Source organism: Pararge aegeria, chromosome 25 (genome assembly GCF_905163445.1).
Source record: "Pararge aegeria chromosome 25, ilParAegt1.1, whole genome shotgun sequence".
Taxonomy (NCBI): Eukaryota; Metazoa; Arthropoda; class Insecta; order Lepidoptera; family Nymphalidae; genus Pararge; species Pararge aegeria.
Window position 1 is genome coordinate 9,424,168 of NC_053204.1, and position 17,237 is coordinate 9,441,404.

The following is a 17,237-nucleotide window of genomic DNA, read 5'->3' on the forward strand; positions in this document are numbered from 1 at the left end:
GGAATACAAGATGGTGGTATTCCAGGAATGCCTCGCAAACGTCAATGCGACGCGGGAAAATCATCAACACGGGTATTTTATTGGCTACAAAGTGGGCAACATTCGACCCGGGGCGGCTTTTTATCCGTAAACTGTAATATGATCTCCAATTTATTTCATTTTAACGATTTTTAATTAATTTGTTGCGCATAGTAATTTTTCATGCATCAAATTCATCGGACCGTTTTAATTTTTATCCGAACAGGCCAGCTAATACATATTAAAAAAAAAATAGTCTAGCACACAGAAATTCGCGACTGAATATAAAAATGGTAAACGTTACGGGATACTCTTACCCGCGACATATAGTCCAGAGTGTGTTCCGGAGATGAACATACAACTTTTCATAACGAATGGATGGACTGAAAAACTATAAAAATCATTCTGAGAGACTTCACATACAATGAAAGAGGTATAGGGCTGATGACAGTAACAAAGAATCGCTTCTATCCGACATCCCAACCCTCTCAAAGTTTCGGCTTCTTTTCACTCACCCTACACCTAAACATATCCTTCACGACCCTGACGATCAGATTACTACTGACAATGCTTCCTATCAGGACACACAATCAACCTCTGCACAGCGTCTTCGCCGGCGAAGACGAGGTCCCCGACTTCTGACGTCATCCGGACGAGTGCTCGCACGTTCTCGGAAGCGTGCGAACTAATCACCGTCTGTAATCCTTTCACTCCAATCGTCGCCTGAGCCGAGGTTCGGCCTAACCTGGCGTCTCAGGCTGACGATCCCTTTGCTTCTTCGAGCCCTAGGGTTCAAACTCTTCCTGGCAGAGCCCCATTCCGAGGCACGCCAACAAGCCCGCGCTACACAATCTGAATTAAAAAAAAAAAGAATCGCTGAAATATTGTATTTATTTAATGATATATGATTGATGTAAAACGTATTTATATTTAAAGTTGGATTGATATTGATTTTCAATAAAAAAAAACTGTGATTCGATTTTCGGATGGACACTTGCCGATAACCACCTGAGGGGTTGCTATGACGTCATCGGGGGAGGTAGGCGAGCGCGAAAGCTCGCCATGAGAAGAGCCCCAGGGCTCGACGACATTGGGGGGAAGTAGGAGACATAAACCCGAGGGTGCCTCCTGCGAGGACTCGGACCGCGGCTCCGTTCGACGTTAATCGGAGTGTTGGTGAACTTTTGGACTAATTATTGTTTGGTCCGAACGTCGAACTGAAACGTCGCCGAACGAACACGTCTGGATGACGTCAGAAATCGGGGCCCTGTAAAAAATATATGCTAAATATTTGTAAGCAAATTGAAGCTTTATAGACATGTAAATAAGATCCAATTTACTCCGATGTTCTAGTGTTCCATACTCGATTGCGAACGAGCAAATCTAGTACTACGGCTACTGGTCTTTGGAAGTGATTCGCGCATAATATCACGGTTTTGTGATGCCATTGTCCAGCGACTTCCTGCTGCCTATATCTCCGCTGATTTCATATACACGGCCGATTGGCGCAGTGGGCAACGACTCTGCTTTCTGGTTCCAAGGCTGTGGGTTCGATTCCCACAACTGAAAAAAAATTATGTGTGATGAACATGAATGTTTTTCAGTGTCTGTGTGTTTATCTGTATATTATAAGTATATATGTATATTATTCATATTAATTATTGATCAGTTTTCCTAGTACCCATAACAAAAGCTACGCTTACTTTGGGGCTAGATGGCGATGTGTCTGTATTGTCGTACTGGATACTAGATAGTATATCGTAATATATAATAATAGATTTGAGTAATTAAAATATAACTTGCTTCAACGGTGAAGGAAAAAAAACCATCGTGAGAAAACCAGCATGCCTGAGAGTTCTACATAATGTTCTCAAAGGCGTGTGGAGTCCACCAATCCGCAAGTGTGGGGGACTACGGCCTTAACCCCCTTCTCATTATGGGGGACCCGTGCCCTGTTCTGGGCCGGTAATGGGTTGATATGATGATGATAAACCCTTAAAGGTAGACGCTGTCGTGAAATTTTTCAGAACTTTTAAAGGCGAAAAACATTGTAATACATGATTTTATAGAACATTAACCGTTTACGTAACTCCTATTTGTCTTAGCCTATACAATACAATGACAATATATAGCCTTCCTCGATAAATAGGCTATCTAACTCTGAAATATTTTTTCAAATCGGACCAGTAGTTTCTGAGATCGTCGCGTTCAAGTAAACAAACAAACAAACTCTTCAGCTTTATATATTAGTATAAGATTTATTTTATATAGTGGGGGGTCCACGAACGCTATTTTCGGGTGCGGTGCGGTATCACCACTCCAAGCTTAGTTGATGATCGGAATTTTATGCACGATTATAATTCATAAAAATTTAACTAACGTATACAAAGTAGATATACATGGGAAACCGAACCATTAATTAGATAAAATTATATGTATATACTCCATAGTATATGTATAATAAATAGTAATAGATATAGTACGTGACTAAACGATTATTATGCGTCGGCGTACAAGGAAAACTGATTTTTGACAAACTCCCTGACGCAGCGGTGAACGCTGTAGTTTTAAGTTGGAGGTCTCCACTTCAATCCCCGGCTGGGGCGACTTGTTAATGAATAACTTCTAAATATTCTGGTAGATTGGTTACCACCCTACCGACAAAGACGTGCCGCTAAGCGATTTAGCGTACCGGTACGATGTCGCGTAGAAACCGATTATAGGGGGTTTAATATTATTCCGTTATAAGTTAGCTTGACTGTAATCTCACCTACTCACTGCCTAAGGTGGAACGCGCTTGCCTAGAAGATGCCTATTCACTCTTGATTTGAAGGTACTCATAAAGTAGGTGCTGGGGAAAATGGAAGTTGGCGGGGCATTGCAAATCCTTGCGGTGCGAATCAGAAACGAAGATGCAAAGCGCTTTGCACGCGTCCACGGTATATCAACCACGTAGGGATGCAGATCCTTACGCGGTTCGATGGTAAAAAGGTGAGACATATTTTTTAAGTTACATACGTGGAAGTCAACATTTAAGTTATCAGAAATTCCATGGAAATTGGGAAAAACTTCTTAAGAGTGGCAAATAGGGGTGAAAGTTCTGGTTTTCTTTATTGTTAAGTCTGAAAACCAGAAATTTAGAACATTGATAGGACAGCCGGTTGGCGCAGTGGGCAGCGACTCTGCTTTCTGTCTCCGGCCGTGGGTTCGATTCCCACATCTGGAAAAATGATTGTGTGATGAACATGAATGTCATCTTATTTATTATTTATTTAAACATCTTTATTGTGTAATAAAGGAGGAATTACAAATAAGGTTAAACAAAAAATTAAAAGCAAAAGGCGACCTTATCACTAAAATTGATCTCTGCCAGGTAACCTTACCGATAGTACACAATAAAACATGAGAGACGGGAAATCGCAATTAAAATAAATAAATAATAAATAAATGTACTACGACAATACACACATCGCCATCTAGCCCCAAAGTAAGCGTAGCTTGTGTTATGGGTACTAAGATGACTGATGAATTTTATTATGAATAATATACATAAATACTTAGAATATACATATAAACACCCAGACACTGAAAAACAATCATGCTCATCACACAAACAATTTCCAGTAGTGGGAATCGAGCCCACGGCCTCCGGCTCAGAAAGCAGAGTCGCTGCAAACTGCGCCAATCAGCTGTCAAATAAACAATACATAAATTTACACACTTAAGTACATACTACTAATAACTAATATAATAAATTATTAAAAGAGATAAACAAAATAAGATATATATAAATATATATAAATATAATATATATACAATAACAAATATTTATATATATTTACTATAGATACATAAGTACACATATACAAACAACAAAATTATAATGACAAATAGTGATGTCTAACACGGCTTTTGAAAATAGCTAGGGATAACACAGGCCCCATAACACAAGCTACGCTTACTTTGGGGCTAGATTGCGATGTGTGTATTGTCGTAGTATATTTATTTATTTTATTGGTTTCTTTTAAAGCATAAAAGAGCATTGCAGAAAAGAGCTGTACGGTCAATATATAAACTTAAATCACGTGAATCCCTTCATGAAAAATTTAAAGAAATTGGTATACTTACGGTAGCCTCACAATACATTTATAACAATATAGTATTTGTAAGACAACATATTAGTCTTTATAAACAAAAAGTGGATATAAACAGTCGACTTACAAGAAATGGTCATAAATTAGTGACATCTGCATATCGTCTGCGAAAGGTGCAGAAGTCATTTGTGGGATTGAGTATACGCTTTTATAATATGATTCCTAAGGTAATTTTGGACCTACCAATCCATAAGTTTAAAGAATGTGTTAAAACACATTTATTACAGCGAGGTTATTATACAATTGATGAGTTTCTTAATGACAAGGTTGCTTGGGAGCATCCGGCTCCGCTTTCATCTCTCACAAGATAGAAAAATGAATGTTAAAATATAAAATGTAAATTTTTGATGTTGGAAAAGAGCTGCTGAGTTTCTTGCCGGCTTCTTCTCGGTAGAATCTGCCTTCCGAACCGGTGGTAGAGTCACTACACACGGACAGACTTGACGTTTCAAAAGTGCTTGTATTAGGCCTACTTGAAATAAATGAATTTTGAATTTTGAATTATGCATAGTCAACAGTTCATCATCAAATCAATACGATTTTGAGATTCTGCTGTTAGGAGGTTATTTCAGGGCAGATCAAAATTTCATCACGGACGATGTCGCGGGCAAAAGCTGGCTATAGATTTGTGATAGTGGTTTTAAAATTAAAAAAAAAATCAAAATTCATAATTCTTTTATTTCAAGTAGGCCTAATATAAGCTCTTTTGAAACGTCAAGTCTGTCTGTTGGTAGTGACTCTACCACCGGTTTAGCCTGGTAATTACATAATAATTATGATGATTGTACAATAGAAAAAGTTATTATAGAGATATTATATACCCTTTTATATCACGGAGATGTCTCTTAAAAAGTTCAAAGTTTGTATTAAACGTAAATTTATACAAAAGTCCTATTATAGTATAAAGGACTACGATAAATAAAAAAAATTGGGTGTGAATTATTGCTCTAACCAGGTTGCTCTTCTAACAATTTGAAATGAAAATGTGAGATAGTGATAATAAAAAAAAAAACACCCGGCTAAGTTCGTTGTGGGCTTCTTCTTAGATCAGGACGCGTTTGGAACCCTCGTAGCTTTAGTTTCAAGTTTACGAATATGTACGCCATAATGTACACATTTTTCATGTAATGTACGCATCAAAAGTGCCACCTATGGACCTACTTGAATAAACATATTTTTGCCTTTTACTTATCTAAGTTCATTTAATTTACCGGGAATTTCAAAATTTGCAATTATTTAGTTTTCCTTCCGCCGCGGCGAGATATCGCTGGACGTTAAACGGATAGGACGCTGTCCTTATCCATATTAACAAAGACCAGGTTAGCGGGACAGAGACAGCGTTATGTTTATAATAAATTGGCCCCTTAAATAACATGATGTCGATTAAACAGCCTATAGACTGCGTGTTGTTGATCAGAGTGTTGAACTTCGATTACAAAAAATAATGTAACTAATTAAAAAAAAATATAAAATGGAACAGAATACAACAAAGAAACATCGTGACTTTGTCAGCGAGCCTATCGGAGATAAACATGTGTCAGAATTATCTGGAATTGGGAAAGTTCTTGGGGAACGGATGGAAAAAGGGGGCTTTAAAAAGGTATGTTTCCAATCTCGGTTTTGGGTCATCTCTAAAATTTAGTAGTAAGTACTTCTTTAGGCGCGACTAGAGAGTACCTCACATTTCTTTGTGACGGAACTAAGGCTTACGTCAGACGTCTGTGTAGTTTCCGCTATTTAAAAATAATAATTTGGATTGGCCGCACGTATATGTCATATACTCCACGCTCCTTGTTTTATACGCCAGCTAATGGTATATATAATAATAAATTAGGATTATTTATTGCAAAATTTTCAAACGGATCCATTGTGAATAGCAAATTGAATAAATAATCAACGTTTTTGAAAAAAATATTTTAAATTGCAAAGTTTTTTGAAAACCTCTAAATATACTTGTTTATTTATTACTTTTTCAAACAAATTTTCTGACGATTGCGACATTCTGTTATATTCAATGACAAGGTTTTATTGACATGTTGATCTGACCTTCAATTTTCCACTCTCAATTGTTGTATTTAACAAATGAAAATATTTATAAAACGTGAAAGTTATATTAATAAGTTTTAAATAAATATAAAATTAAATAGTGAATATTAAATGAAATGACGGAGTTCCAGGAACATATTACTCTTTCATAAATAAATAATAATAATTGTTTTACTTCAATCGCATGAAAAGGTTACACGCACACACTTTTCACATTCGAGGGCTTCTGGAAGAAATGTACTCTGAGTCCTTGTTTGCACAAGGTCCAGTCATTTTTATGTTAATTTTAATTTTTTGGCTATAAATAAATCATCATTAACTTCAACCGATTCTGTATCTCATTGGACACCAAGTAGGTCTGTGAGTTATTTGTTGGCAACTTTCTACAGTGGGCAACTGAGATAAAGAATAGCTAAAGCTCGTTAAGTATTTATTTAATAAAAATTGACTTATAAATTGAGTGTAATTGTGCGCGTAAGCGACTTTTTAGACAATACAAGTACAGTCTTATGCTGATACTGAAAATATAATTTTATTTTATTTATTACACTTTAAGTAAAATTTTTGACGACCTCCCTGCGCAGTGGTGAGTGCTGTGGTTTTAAACGAGGTCCCAGGTTCGATTCCCGGCAGGAGTAATTTAAAGTTTTGAATTTTTAATTTTAAATTTTGAATTTTTAATTTCTCAATTTTCTCCGGTTTGATCTGGTTAGCTTTTGCCGTGGCTAGGATTCGGACGTCGCTAGTTATCACGCTACCGTACCGACTAGGGCTATGAATTTACTATAACTGCCATACTGCTAGCACGTTAGCCCGTTATCATCTTAGACTGCATCATCAACAGGTGATATTGCAATCAAGGACTAACTTGTATTACTAATTTTAAAAAAAAAGCTAGTAAGGTGCCCATACAATACTTGGAAGAGTAGTATACGTGGAGAAAATGAGAGTGTCCATATGACACTAATTTTCTCCAGGATCTCTTCAATAGATCTTGACCGGATAAAAATGGGACCACATGAGCAGTAAGTATACCGTACCGAGTTCGGAGCTAGCATAAAAAAAAACCAATCGAATTGAGAACCACCTCCTTTTTTGTGAGTCGATAATTACTGTAAGCTACTAAATGGAATGAAGTAAATAAATATACTCCGACAGTAAACACATCGCCACCTAGCCCCGAAGTAAGCGTAGCTTGTGTCAAGGGTACTAAGATGATCGATGAATATTTTTATGAATAATATACATAAATAAATAGCAATATACATACATACACCAAGACACTGAAAAATTGAAAAATATTCACGCTCATTACACAAACATTTTCCAGTATTGGGAATCGAACCCACGGCCTTGGACTCAAACTGCGCCAATCGGCCGTCTAAAGTGACTAGCTGCCCGTTCGAAAAACACTTCTAAAATGGAGTGGTTTTTGATGCTTCAATATAAGTCGTGTACACGGATTCATTAGGTTCTTAATTCTGTGATTACAATCATATTCCTCATCATTATGTGAACCCATTACCGGCCTACTACAGGGCACGGGTCCCCTCCCACAATGAGAAGGGGTTAAGGCCGTAGCCCACCATGCTGGCCCAGTGCGGGTTGGTGGACTCCATTTTATTTATTTATTTATTTTATTATTTATGTACCATAAATTGTGATTGTGAACATAAGATACATGAAGTGTACAAAGGAAAGCTTATCTCTATAAGAGATCTCTTCCAGCTACCCCAGGATGTGAGTAAGATGATTTAATTGTGGTATAGGTCAAATAAAGGTACAATATACTTCATAACTACGTCATAAGTATATTTAAATAATAACAAAATTCTACATACTAATACAATAACATTTGAATATACTATATATATAAAATACATAAAAATAATATAATAAATATTTATATAACATAAATATAAATATATAATAAGTAAACAGTGATAAATATACTATGACACCGATAGATAATGCTCCTTTACATTGTGTTTAAAAGACACACACGTTTTGAAAACGTTATGGAGAACTCTCAGGTATGCAGGTTTCCTCGCGATGTTTTTCCTTCACAGTTGAAGCAAGTGATATTTTAATAACTTAAAACGTATATTATTTGGATATTATTTTCACCCATGATGGTAGAGTCACTACAGACAGACTTGACTTTTCAAAAGTGCTTATATTAGGCCTACTTGAAATAAATGAATTTTGAATTTTGAATTTTTGTGAGAAAACGTTAATAAAACTGTGACATTAGATAGAATTTTATTTTTTCCCCGGAGAGAATAATGTCTCCCGCCCGTGGGAGTCTGCCTTTAAAATGTAAATTATTGATTAAAATTTCTTCTCCTTATTGTAGGCTTCTACAGTTCTTGGATACTACTTGGTTGTACGCGAAGATCACGAAGAGTTTCAAAAGTGGATGAAAGAAAAGTGGGGCGCAAACTCTAAACAGTCGACAGACTGTTATAATTGTCTGAAAGATTGGACTGCAACTCATATTTCAGCCTAAAATATAAGCAAATATAGTGTACATTATTCAACTAGTCATGCCCTTTCATTTCCTACTCATATTGAGGGATTATGAAAATTAAGCTTAATTTGCTATACTCCGCGAACAGCAGCAGAATCTGTATGGTGTAATTTATAATTACTTCAATCCGTATACTCCTCACCAAACAGATCCTCAGCAATGTACCCTCTACGTACGTTTCGCACTGAACTGAATTCATTGTAACAATTAAGTATTCATTGTAAAGTCAACATCTCCTGAGGATGCTCCGGTTTCCTTACCTTTCACTTTTTTACCTATTCTAGTTACCATGGAAAGTAAATAATAAACCTAACATTTATCCTAATAGTTTTGATACTCTACATCCACCTCAATCTCCCGTAGGCTACTTTTCAGAAGTTACACTTCCGCCGTGTGTGAATAAATTGCGCAGGAGTTTTTATCATTATATTTCGCTAAGTGAACTGAAAGTATTTTGCAATAACTATGGCAGAAAGGCTAGGTAGGATAGGTTTAGATAATATTGCCGGAACATCTAACAAACACGTGGGTGCAAGATGTGATAATTCATGTATTATATGCATAAGCATGTGCGATTTGTATTTATTAAATATTGCATAATTATCGATGTAGTTATATAAATACATATAATAATAATCTCCAGTCGTGCGTCGGAGCTGACACACATACATTTTTTTTTTATACATAGTTTTAGGTGCTCTACTTAGTAACCAATTTAATCCTTATATCCAATTTTTGTCCAAACCAATGTTTGTTTGTAATAAAAATGAAAATGAACTTTTCTTATCGCCAGTTTTTAAGTCAAAGTTACTAACATACAATAAATTTACCCAATTAAATTCCATTCAAATTCCTATTCACGCCCAAAACGGAAATAAATAATGGTGGAAGCATGTTTTAAAGACGCTACGCAACTTAATCAATATGGATGCGTGAAGAGTTCCAGAGCCAGTTCCCCGCACTCTTTTACACGTATGGCCTAGCGGTAAGGGAACTTACACGCCGGAGAGTTATCTTTTAATAAATAAATAAATATTGGATAGAAACAGGCGTTACTTTGCGGAAATCCATGATATATTATGAAAATTATGCTAAATTTGCTATACTCCGCGAAAAGCAGGAGAATCTGAATGGTGTAATTTATAATTTCTTCAATCCTTATGCTCCACAGCAAACAGATCTTCGGCAATGTGGGTACATTTGACAGCCGATTGGTGCAGCGGGCAGCGACCCTGCTTTCTGAGTCCAAGGCCGTGGGTTCGATTCCCACAACTAGAAAATGTTTGTGTGATGAACATGAATGTTTTTCAGTGTCTGGGTGTTTATATTTAAATTATAAATATGTATGTATATTATTTATAAAATATTCATCAGTCATCATAGTACCCACACATATCATAGCTACGCTTGCTTTGGGGCTAGATGGCGATGTGTGTATTGTCGTAGTACATTTATTTATTTATTTACATTTCTACGTACGTTTCGCTCCGAAACCGGAGCATCCTCAGGATTAAAGAAATAAATAAATAAAAAAATAATAATACATATTTACTTTCCCTATTAAATTTATCGAACTATTTCACGAAATGTGAATTAAAAATAAACCTACCTTCGTTACAAAGAGCGACTTGGGCGTAATTTAAAATTTTGTTGCAAAATTTTGTATGTGAGTCGTTAAAAAAATTGAAATTTAACGTTTTTTGCCAACTATATCAGCAAAACAAAATGTTTTTTTTACATCACACTCCAGACGAAACATTATCCTACAACAACTCATTCAAATAATAAAAAAATAAAATATGCGCCAACAAAAAGAATAGTCAAGTCAAAGTTAAACCGCTAGTCGCTAGGACCAACAAAACTCGAATGTTTTAAAATCACTGAACGTCTGTATTTTTACATCCCAGTCTGTTTCTGCCTTAACACCAGTTTACACCATATTTTTATGGTGGTATTCAAGTCATTACTCAGCATATTGTGGTGTTGTTAGCACCCCATTGATGCGCCCTTTATAGTGATAAATTATAGCGCGACCCCCATCGCTTTGAGTGCATTGATGGAAGCCGTAAACTTATGGTTTTTATCAAATCAGCGTAATCCATGAAAGTACACTCCTTATCAGTAGTAGTGGCAGAGCTCGGCCGGGGAATAGGAATGAATACACTTTTAATTTTCTGTGTGTGGTGTTGTGCACACAGATAATTCTCAAAGTACAAATATAAGTCAAAGTCAAAGTCAAATATTTCTTTATTTAAATAGGCACATAGATGGCACTTTTGATGCGTTGATTAGATATATACAAAATGTGTACATAGCAGTGAGTAGTGAAGGCGATAACTACAATCTTAAACTTAAAACTAAAGCTACAAGGGTTCCAAACGCGCCCTGGTCTAAGAAGAAGCCCACAACAAACTTAGCCGGGTGTTCTTTTTGTTATCACCATCTCACATTGTCATTAGAAAATATTTAAGAAGTAACCTGGTTAGAGCAATTGTTCACACCCAAGCATTTTTTTTTTAAATAAATAAATATACTACGACAATACACACCTTGCCATCTAGCCTCAAAGTAAGCGTAGCTTGTGTTATGGGTACTAAGATGACTAATAAATATTTTTATGAATAGTATACATAAATACTTATAATATACAGATATACACCCAGACACTGAATAACATTTATGTTCATCACACAAACATTTCCCAGTTGTGTGAATCGAACCCACGGCCTTGGACTCAGAAAGCAGGGTCGCTGCCCACTGCGCCAGTCGGCCGTATTTTTAATAGAACTTTATAATAAAGCGTTAAGGTAGTACTACTGCTATACTTATGGCAGCCGAGCAGCATTGCTACAATTGCTGTTTTCATTCTGAAGGGCGTGATTGCCGGTGTAATGACTAAACACCTACGCCTCAGGTCAATGGACCCAGGGCGGAAATTTATTTCATCATCATCATCATCATCATAATAACCCATTCAAAATTCAATTCAAAATTCAAAATTAATTTATTTCAAGTAGGCCTAATAAAAGTAGTGACTGTCTGTCTGTTTGTAGTGACTCTACCACCGGTCCGGAAGGCAGATTCTACCGAGAAGAAGCCGGCAAGAAACTCAGCAGTTGCTCTTTTCCAACATCAACAATTTACATTTTACTTTTTAACATTAATTAATTTTCCAAGCAACGTTGTCATTAAGAAATTCATCAATTGTACCTATAGTAAGTAACCTCGCTGTAATTTCAGACACTCTCCTCCCACAATGAGAAGGGGTGAAGGCCGTAGTCCACCACGCTGGCCCATCGCGGATTGGTGGACTCTACTCACCTTTGAGAACATTATGTAGAACTCTCAGGCATGCAGGTTTCCTCACGATGTTTTCCTTCACCGTTGAAGCAAGTGATGTTTTAATTTCTTAAAACGCACATAACTTAGAAAAGTTAGAGGTGCGTGCTGGGATATAAGTACGTTTAACGTTTAACTTGAGTAGGTAGGTATTTTTAAGGTAAGGACCAACCTAGAACTTATCATTGCTTTCAATCAAAGTCAAAGTCAAAGTCAAAATTTATTTATTTTATAAATTTTTTTTCCGGGATGTGCCACTGTAAATGTAACAGTCACTTTTATATTATTTTAAATATACTGTCGGGAACTTTAAGCTTTATTAAATACATCCTTCGTCTAATCCGCAGCTGATTAAAAAAAAATAAGAGCGACAATAGACAAGCGTTTTATCTGTAGTTTTAAATCTCTTTAATCTATTGTTAAGGCTCGTTGTAGAGTACTTGACTGCTGGTGTTAAGAGCCCAACGTGAGTTCGAGTCGTACTTACATTTTTTGGTTCCGTACGAAGTAAGGTAGGGATTAGCGAGCTTTAACGATGAATTATTTATTATTACACGTTAGGGTGTCAAGTCTGAAGGGTATAGCTGTCGGAGTAATTACAGGCCAATGAGCCTTTACAACCTACGGCTCAGGTTGATGGCACACGGCGAAACTTTGCAGAACGTGTTTCTTGCATGCTCTGTTTATTAATACGAAGGTAAATTCAATGAGAATGGATGGAAAAAAAGTTGCCCGCAATGGTTTAAAACTTAAAAATCAACAATTAATTAGAACTTACTTAACTCCTAAGCAAACACGATGAACAACAAACAAAAAATTATGCCGAAGTATCCCTGAAAACGTCCCCAAATTTTTGACAGCAAAAACAAGATGTCTGCCCCTAAACGTCAACGAACAAAAGCTTTATTTTTTTCTCTCAACAGAACTTCACAAAGGCGGCAAATAAGCGTATAATGACCGCATTCAAAGCATTATTATTTTACAACAACATTTTACATTCTTAAACAACCTTATTATTAGGATGTTAAGGTTCATTTTACTATGCACAGCAGTAAATAAAGTTGGTATTTTTTAGGTTCTTTTTAATGTAAAGAATAGGACAAAATGAGCAAACTGATGGTACTATAATGTGGTACCGCCTTTGATAATAGAATATGTATCTGGTACACTTCCTTACGTTTGTTTGAACATATGGCTATTGTTGTTTTAGCGTACGGATGAAGAGTCTCAATTTTTTTCGTTCTTTAATATAGACATTATAACTTAAAATTGTGTCGCCACTTATGACTTACGAATCTGAAACGTGGTCTCTTACTATGAGCCTGGTAAAAAGGCTCAGAGACACTCAGCGGGCGAGAGAGACCAATGTTAGGATTATCTCTACGTGATCAAGTCAGAAATGAGGAGATCCGTAGAAGAACCAGAGTTACCGACATAGTTCAGCGAGTCGCAAAGCTGAAGTGGAAATGGGCGGGGCACATAGCTCGAAGAACCGATGGAAGTTTGGGTTTCAAGGTACTGAAATGGCGACCCCTGCGACAGTAAACGCAGCGTTGGTCACCAACGAGGTGGACAGACGATATTAAACGAGTCGCTGGGAGCAGCTGGAAACAAGCGGCCCAGGACCGTGGATTTTGGAACTCCCTACAATAGACCTCTATCCAGCAGTGGATTTCAATCGGTTGAAGTGATGGTGATTCAAAAAAAAAATTCAAAATTCATTTATTTCAAGTAGGCCTAATTAATAAGCACTTATGAAACGTCAAGTCCGTTTGTAGTGACTCTACCACCGGTTCGGAAGGCAGATTCCACTGAGAAGAGCCGGCAAGAAACTCAGCAGATTGCTCTTTTCCAACATCATTTTAAAGTTTAACAATCTTTAGAATTTTTCTGTTTTGTGAGAGATGAGAGCGGAGTGGCCTGCTTCCAAGCAGCCTTGTCGTTTAGGAATTCATCAATCGTTTAGTTACCACGATTTATTAAATGTGTATTAATATATTGTTTAAACTTAGGTAAAGGTAGATCTAATATTACCTTCGGTATCATGTTATAAAAGCATATTCCCATCCCCACAAAGGATTTCTGTACTTTACTCGGACGATATGCAGATATCACTAATTTATGTCCGTTTCTAGTTAGTCGACTGTTTATATCGACTTTTTGTTTATAATTACTTATCTTTTGTTTAATAAAGATAATATTATTATAAATATATTGCGAGGGTATCCTCGTATATAAGTATACCTATTTCTTTAAATTTGGTACGAAGGGATTCGCGTGATCTAAGTTTATATATCTGATGAATGATGAACTTCAAATAGCGCGTTAAGTTTAAAAAAAAAACTCAACGGGCTAGTTTTGTGCCCAGAGGCAGGGGTTCCCATCCCACCCCATACACCCATTACTGGCCCACTACAGGGTACGGGTCTTCTCCCACAATAAGAAGGGGTAAAAGCCGTAGTCCACCACGCTGTCCCAGTGCGGATTGGTGGACTCCACACGCCTTTGAGAACATTAAAGAGATCTATCAGGCATGCAGGTTTCCTCACGATGTTTTCCTTCACCGTCGAAGCAAGTGATATTTTAAATTCATAAACGCACGTAACTTAGAAAAGTTAGAGGTGCGTGCTGGGATTCGAACTCGCCCGCAAGGAATTTGAAGTCGGAGTCCTACCATTGGACTATCACCGCTTCTATAGTAATGTATGTTATGGGTAACTCCGATATTTATAGTCGGTTTTTCAAAACTCTTTTTATTTCGAAAGAGGTTTATTCCGATGTGGTCCTGTTTCCCATAAAAAACCTTTTTTGACGACCTCACATGCGCTATGGTGAGCGCTGTAAATTTAAGTAGGAGGTCCCGGGTTTGATTCTCGGCAGGGGCGCTTTCGAAATTAATAGTTTGTGATTTTTCTCTGGTCTGGTCTAGTGGGAGGCTTTGGCCGTGGCTAGTTACCACCCTACCGATTAAGACGTGCCGCCAAGTGGCAGTGGGTTATAATTGCCATACCTACTAACAGGTAAGACCGTTCCCATCTTACGATACATCATCACGTAACACCAGGTGAGATTTCTGTAATAAAATAAATAAATATACTACCACAATGCACTGAAATACTTTCATGTTCATCACACTAACATTTTCCAGTTGTGGGAATCGAACCCACAGCCTAGGACTCAGAAAGCAGGGTCGCTGCCCACTGCGCCAACCGCTATCTTTTAGGAATCATCGTTAACAATTTCTACAACTCTTGTATCATTATCATTAAAATTGTACATACAATCTAAAATAGAAACTATAGGCATGGCAAATAAAATAGGAAATAAAAAATGTTATCTCGTGAACACCGCATTAATTGTTCTTTTATATCTCGTTGTGCTTATATTGCGTTGATTGGACATAGTAAAATCTAATTCTATATAGCCGCGTCTCGTAACGGTGTCGCAAGTCCAGAGATTTTATCTCAGCTATGATCTATGATCAAAATATGCATACCGCGCTATAAGAAGTTTTCACTTCAAAAGTCCAAATTAATATATTTCGAGTAGGCTTACGCTAGAAGCACTTTTTTTACGTCGAGTCTCTTTGACTCTTCCATCGCGGATTCGGAGGGCAGACTCTACCAAGAAGAAACCAGTACGAAACTTACCATTTGCTCTTTTCCAACATTGGTAAGATTTACATTGTAAAGTAAGTGTACATTATGTAAACTTATAGAAAGTTTATAGTATTCAGTTAACTTATAGAAAGTTTATAGTATTCAGTTATGATACTACTAGCTGACACCCGCGACTTCGATCTCGTGGATTAAGTATTTTATTCCCGCAGGAACTCTCCTATTTCCCGGTAAAAGGTAGCCTATGTTCTTTTCCATGTCGAACCCTACATGCATGCCAAATTTCATCCAAATCCGTTCAGCCGTTTTTGCGTGATTGAGTAACGAACATCCACACTTTCACATTTATAATATTAGTAGGATGTCAACGATAAAAATGCTTGGGTGTAAAATAACCAGGTTGCTTCTTAAAAAGTTTTAAATGACAATCTGAGATGGTGATAACAAATAAAACAACCCGCTTAGTTTGTTGGAGGCTTCTTATTGCACCAGGGCGCGTTTGGAAGCCTCGTAGCTTTAGTTTTTAGTTGACGAATTTAGTTATCGCCATCAATTCACTTTTTTGTCTTATTTTACGTGTAATGTACCTACGCATCAAAAGTGCCATCTATGTGTAGAAAAGTCCTATTACAATATAAAGGACTACGTAAACGATAAAAAAGCTAGGGCGTAAATTATTGCTCTAACCAGGTTGCTCTTCTAATAATTTAAAATGGCATTGTGAGATGGTGATAACAAAAAAAAAAACACCCGGCTAAGTTTGTTGTGGGCTTCTTCTTCGACCGGGACGCGTTTGGAACCCTCGTAGCTTTAGTTTTAAGTTTACGAATGTGGTTATCGCTATCATCTCACTACCGTGTAATTCTTATGTACGCATCAAAAGTGCCACCTGTGGGCCTACTTGAATAAAGATATTTTTGACTTTGACTTTGACTTTGACTTTGACTTTGACTTTGTGCCTATTTGTATAAAGAAATATTTGAGTTTGACTTTTGACTTACAATTTAAAATTCACTCTCTATATTTTGTTAGACATGAACTCGGAGCCGGATGCTTCTACGCAACCTTCTAATTAGGAAATAACTCAATAATTGTATAGTAACATCGCAATAACTACTGTACATGCTTTGGTAGGTCCACAATTACTTTGGGAATCATATTATAAAAGAATACCTACTTATACTCCAAACCCACAATCAATGACATTCCATTCAGCCTTTATTGAGCATCTGTACCCACCTTCCACAGACGACATGCAAAAGTTACAAAGCTGCCCGTGTAAAGGAAGCAGGGGTATACAAATGGTAAATTAAAAATTGTGAATCTCCAGTAAAAAGTTTGTATTTTTTTTTTATTCTTAACGGACGCGAAAGGTTTTTTAAGTTTTATTTTATTACATACACTGCGATTGTTTTAAGATTTTATATATTCACCTTTGTAACAAAGTTAATGTTTTTGATCGCTAGTAAATAATTAATTTAATATGTTACTATTAGAAGGAAATAAATAAAAGGTTTACCTTAATTCAACTAT

The 17,237-nt window shown here is 36.6% G+C and overlaps 1 protein-coding gene across 1 annotated transcript; it reads left to right on the forward strand.

The window, feature by feature from the left end:
• The first annotated feature begins 5,606 nt into the window (after positions 1-5,606).
• Positions 5,607-8,761, forward strand: LOC120634934 (barrier-to-autointegration factor-like). The gene is made up of 2 exons (XM_039905827.1): positions 5,607-5,772; positions 8,575-8,761. The coding sequence occupies exons 1-2, from the start codon at positions 5,644-5,646 to the stop codon at positions 8,725-8,727; spliced, it is 282 nt and encodes a 93-aa protein (XP_039761761.1). The 5' UTR covers positions 5,607-5,643; the 3' UTR covers positions 8,728-8,761.
• Positions 8,762-17,237: the final 8,476 nt, after the last annotated feature.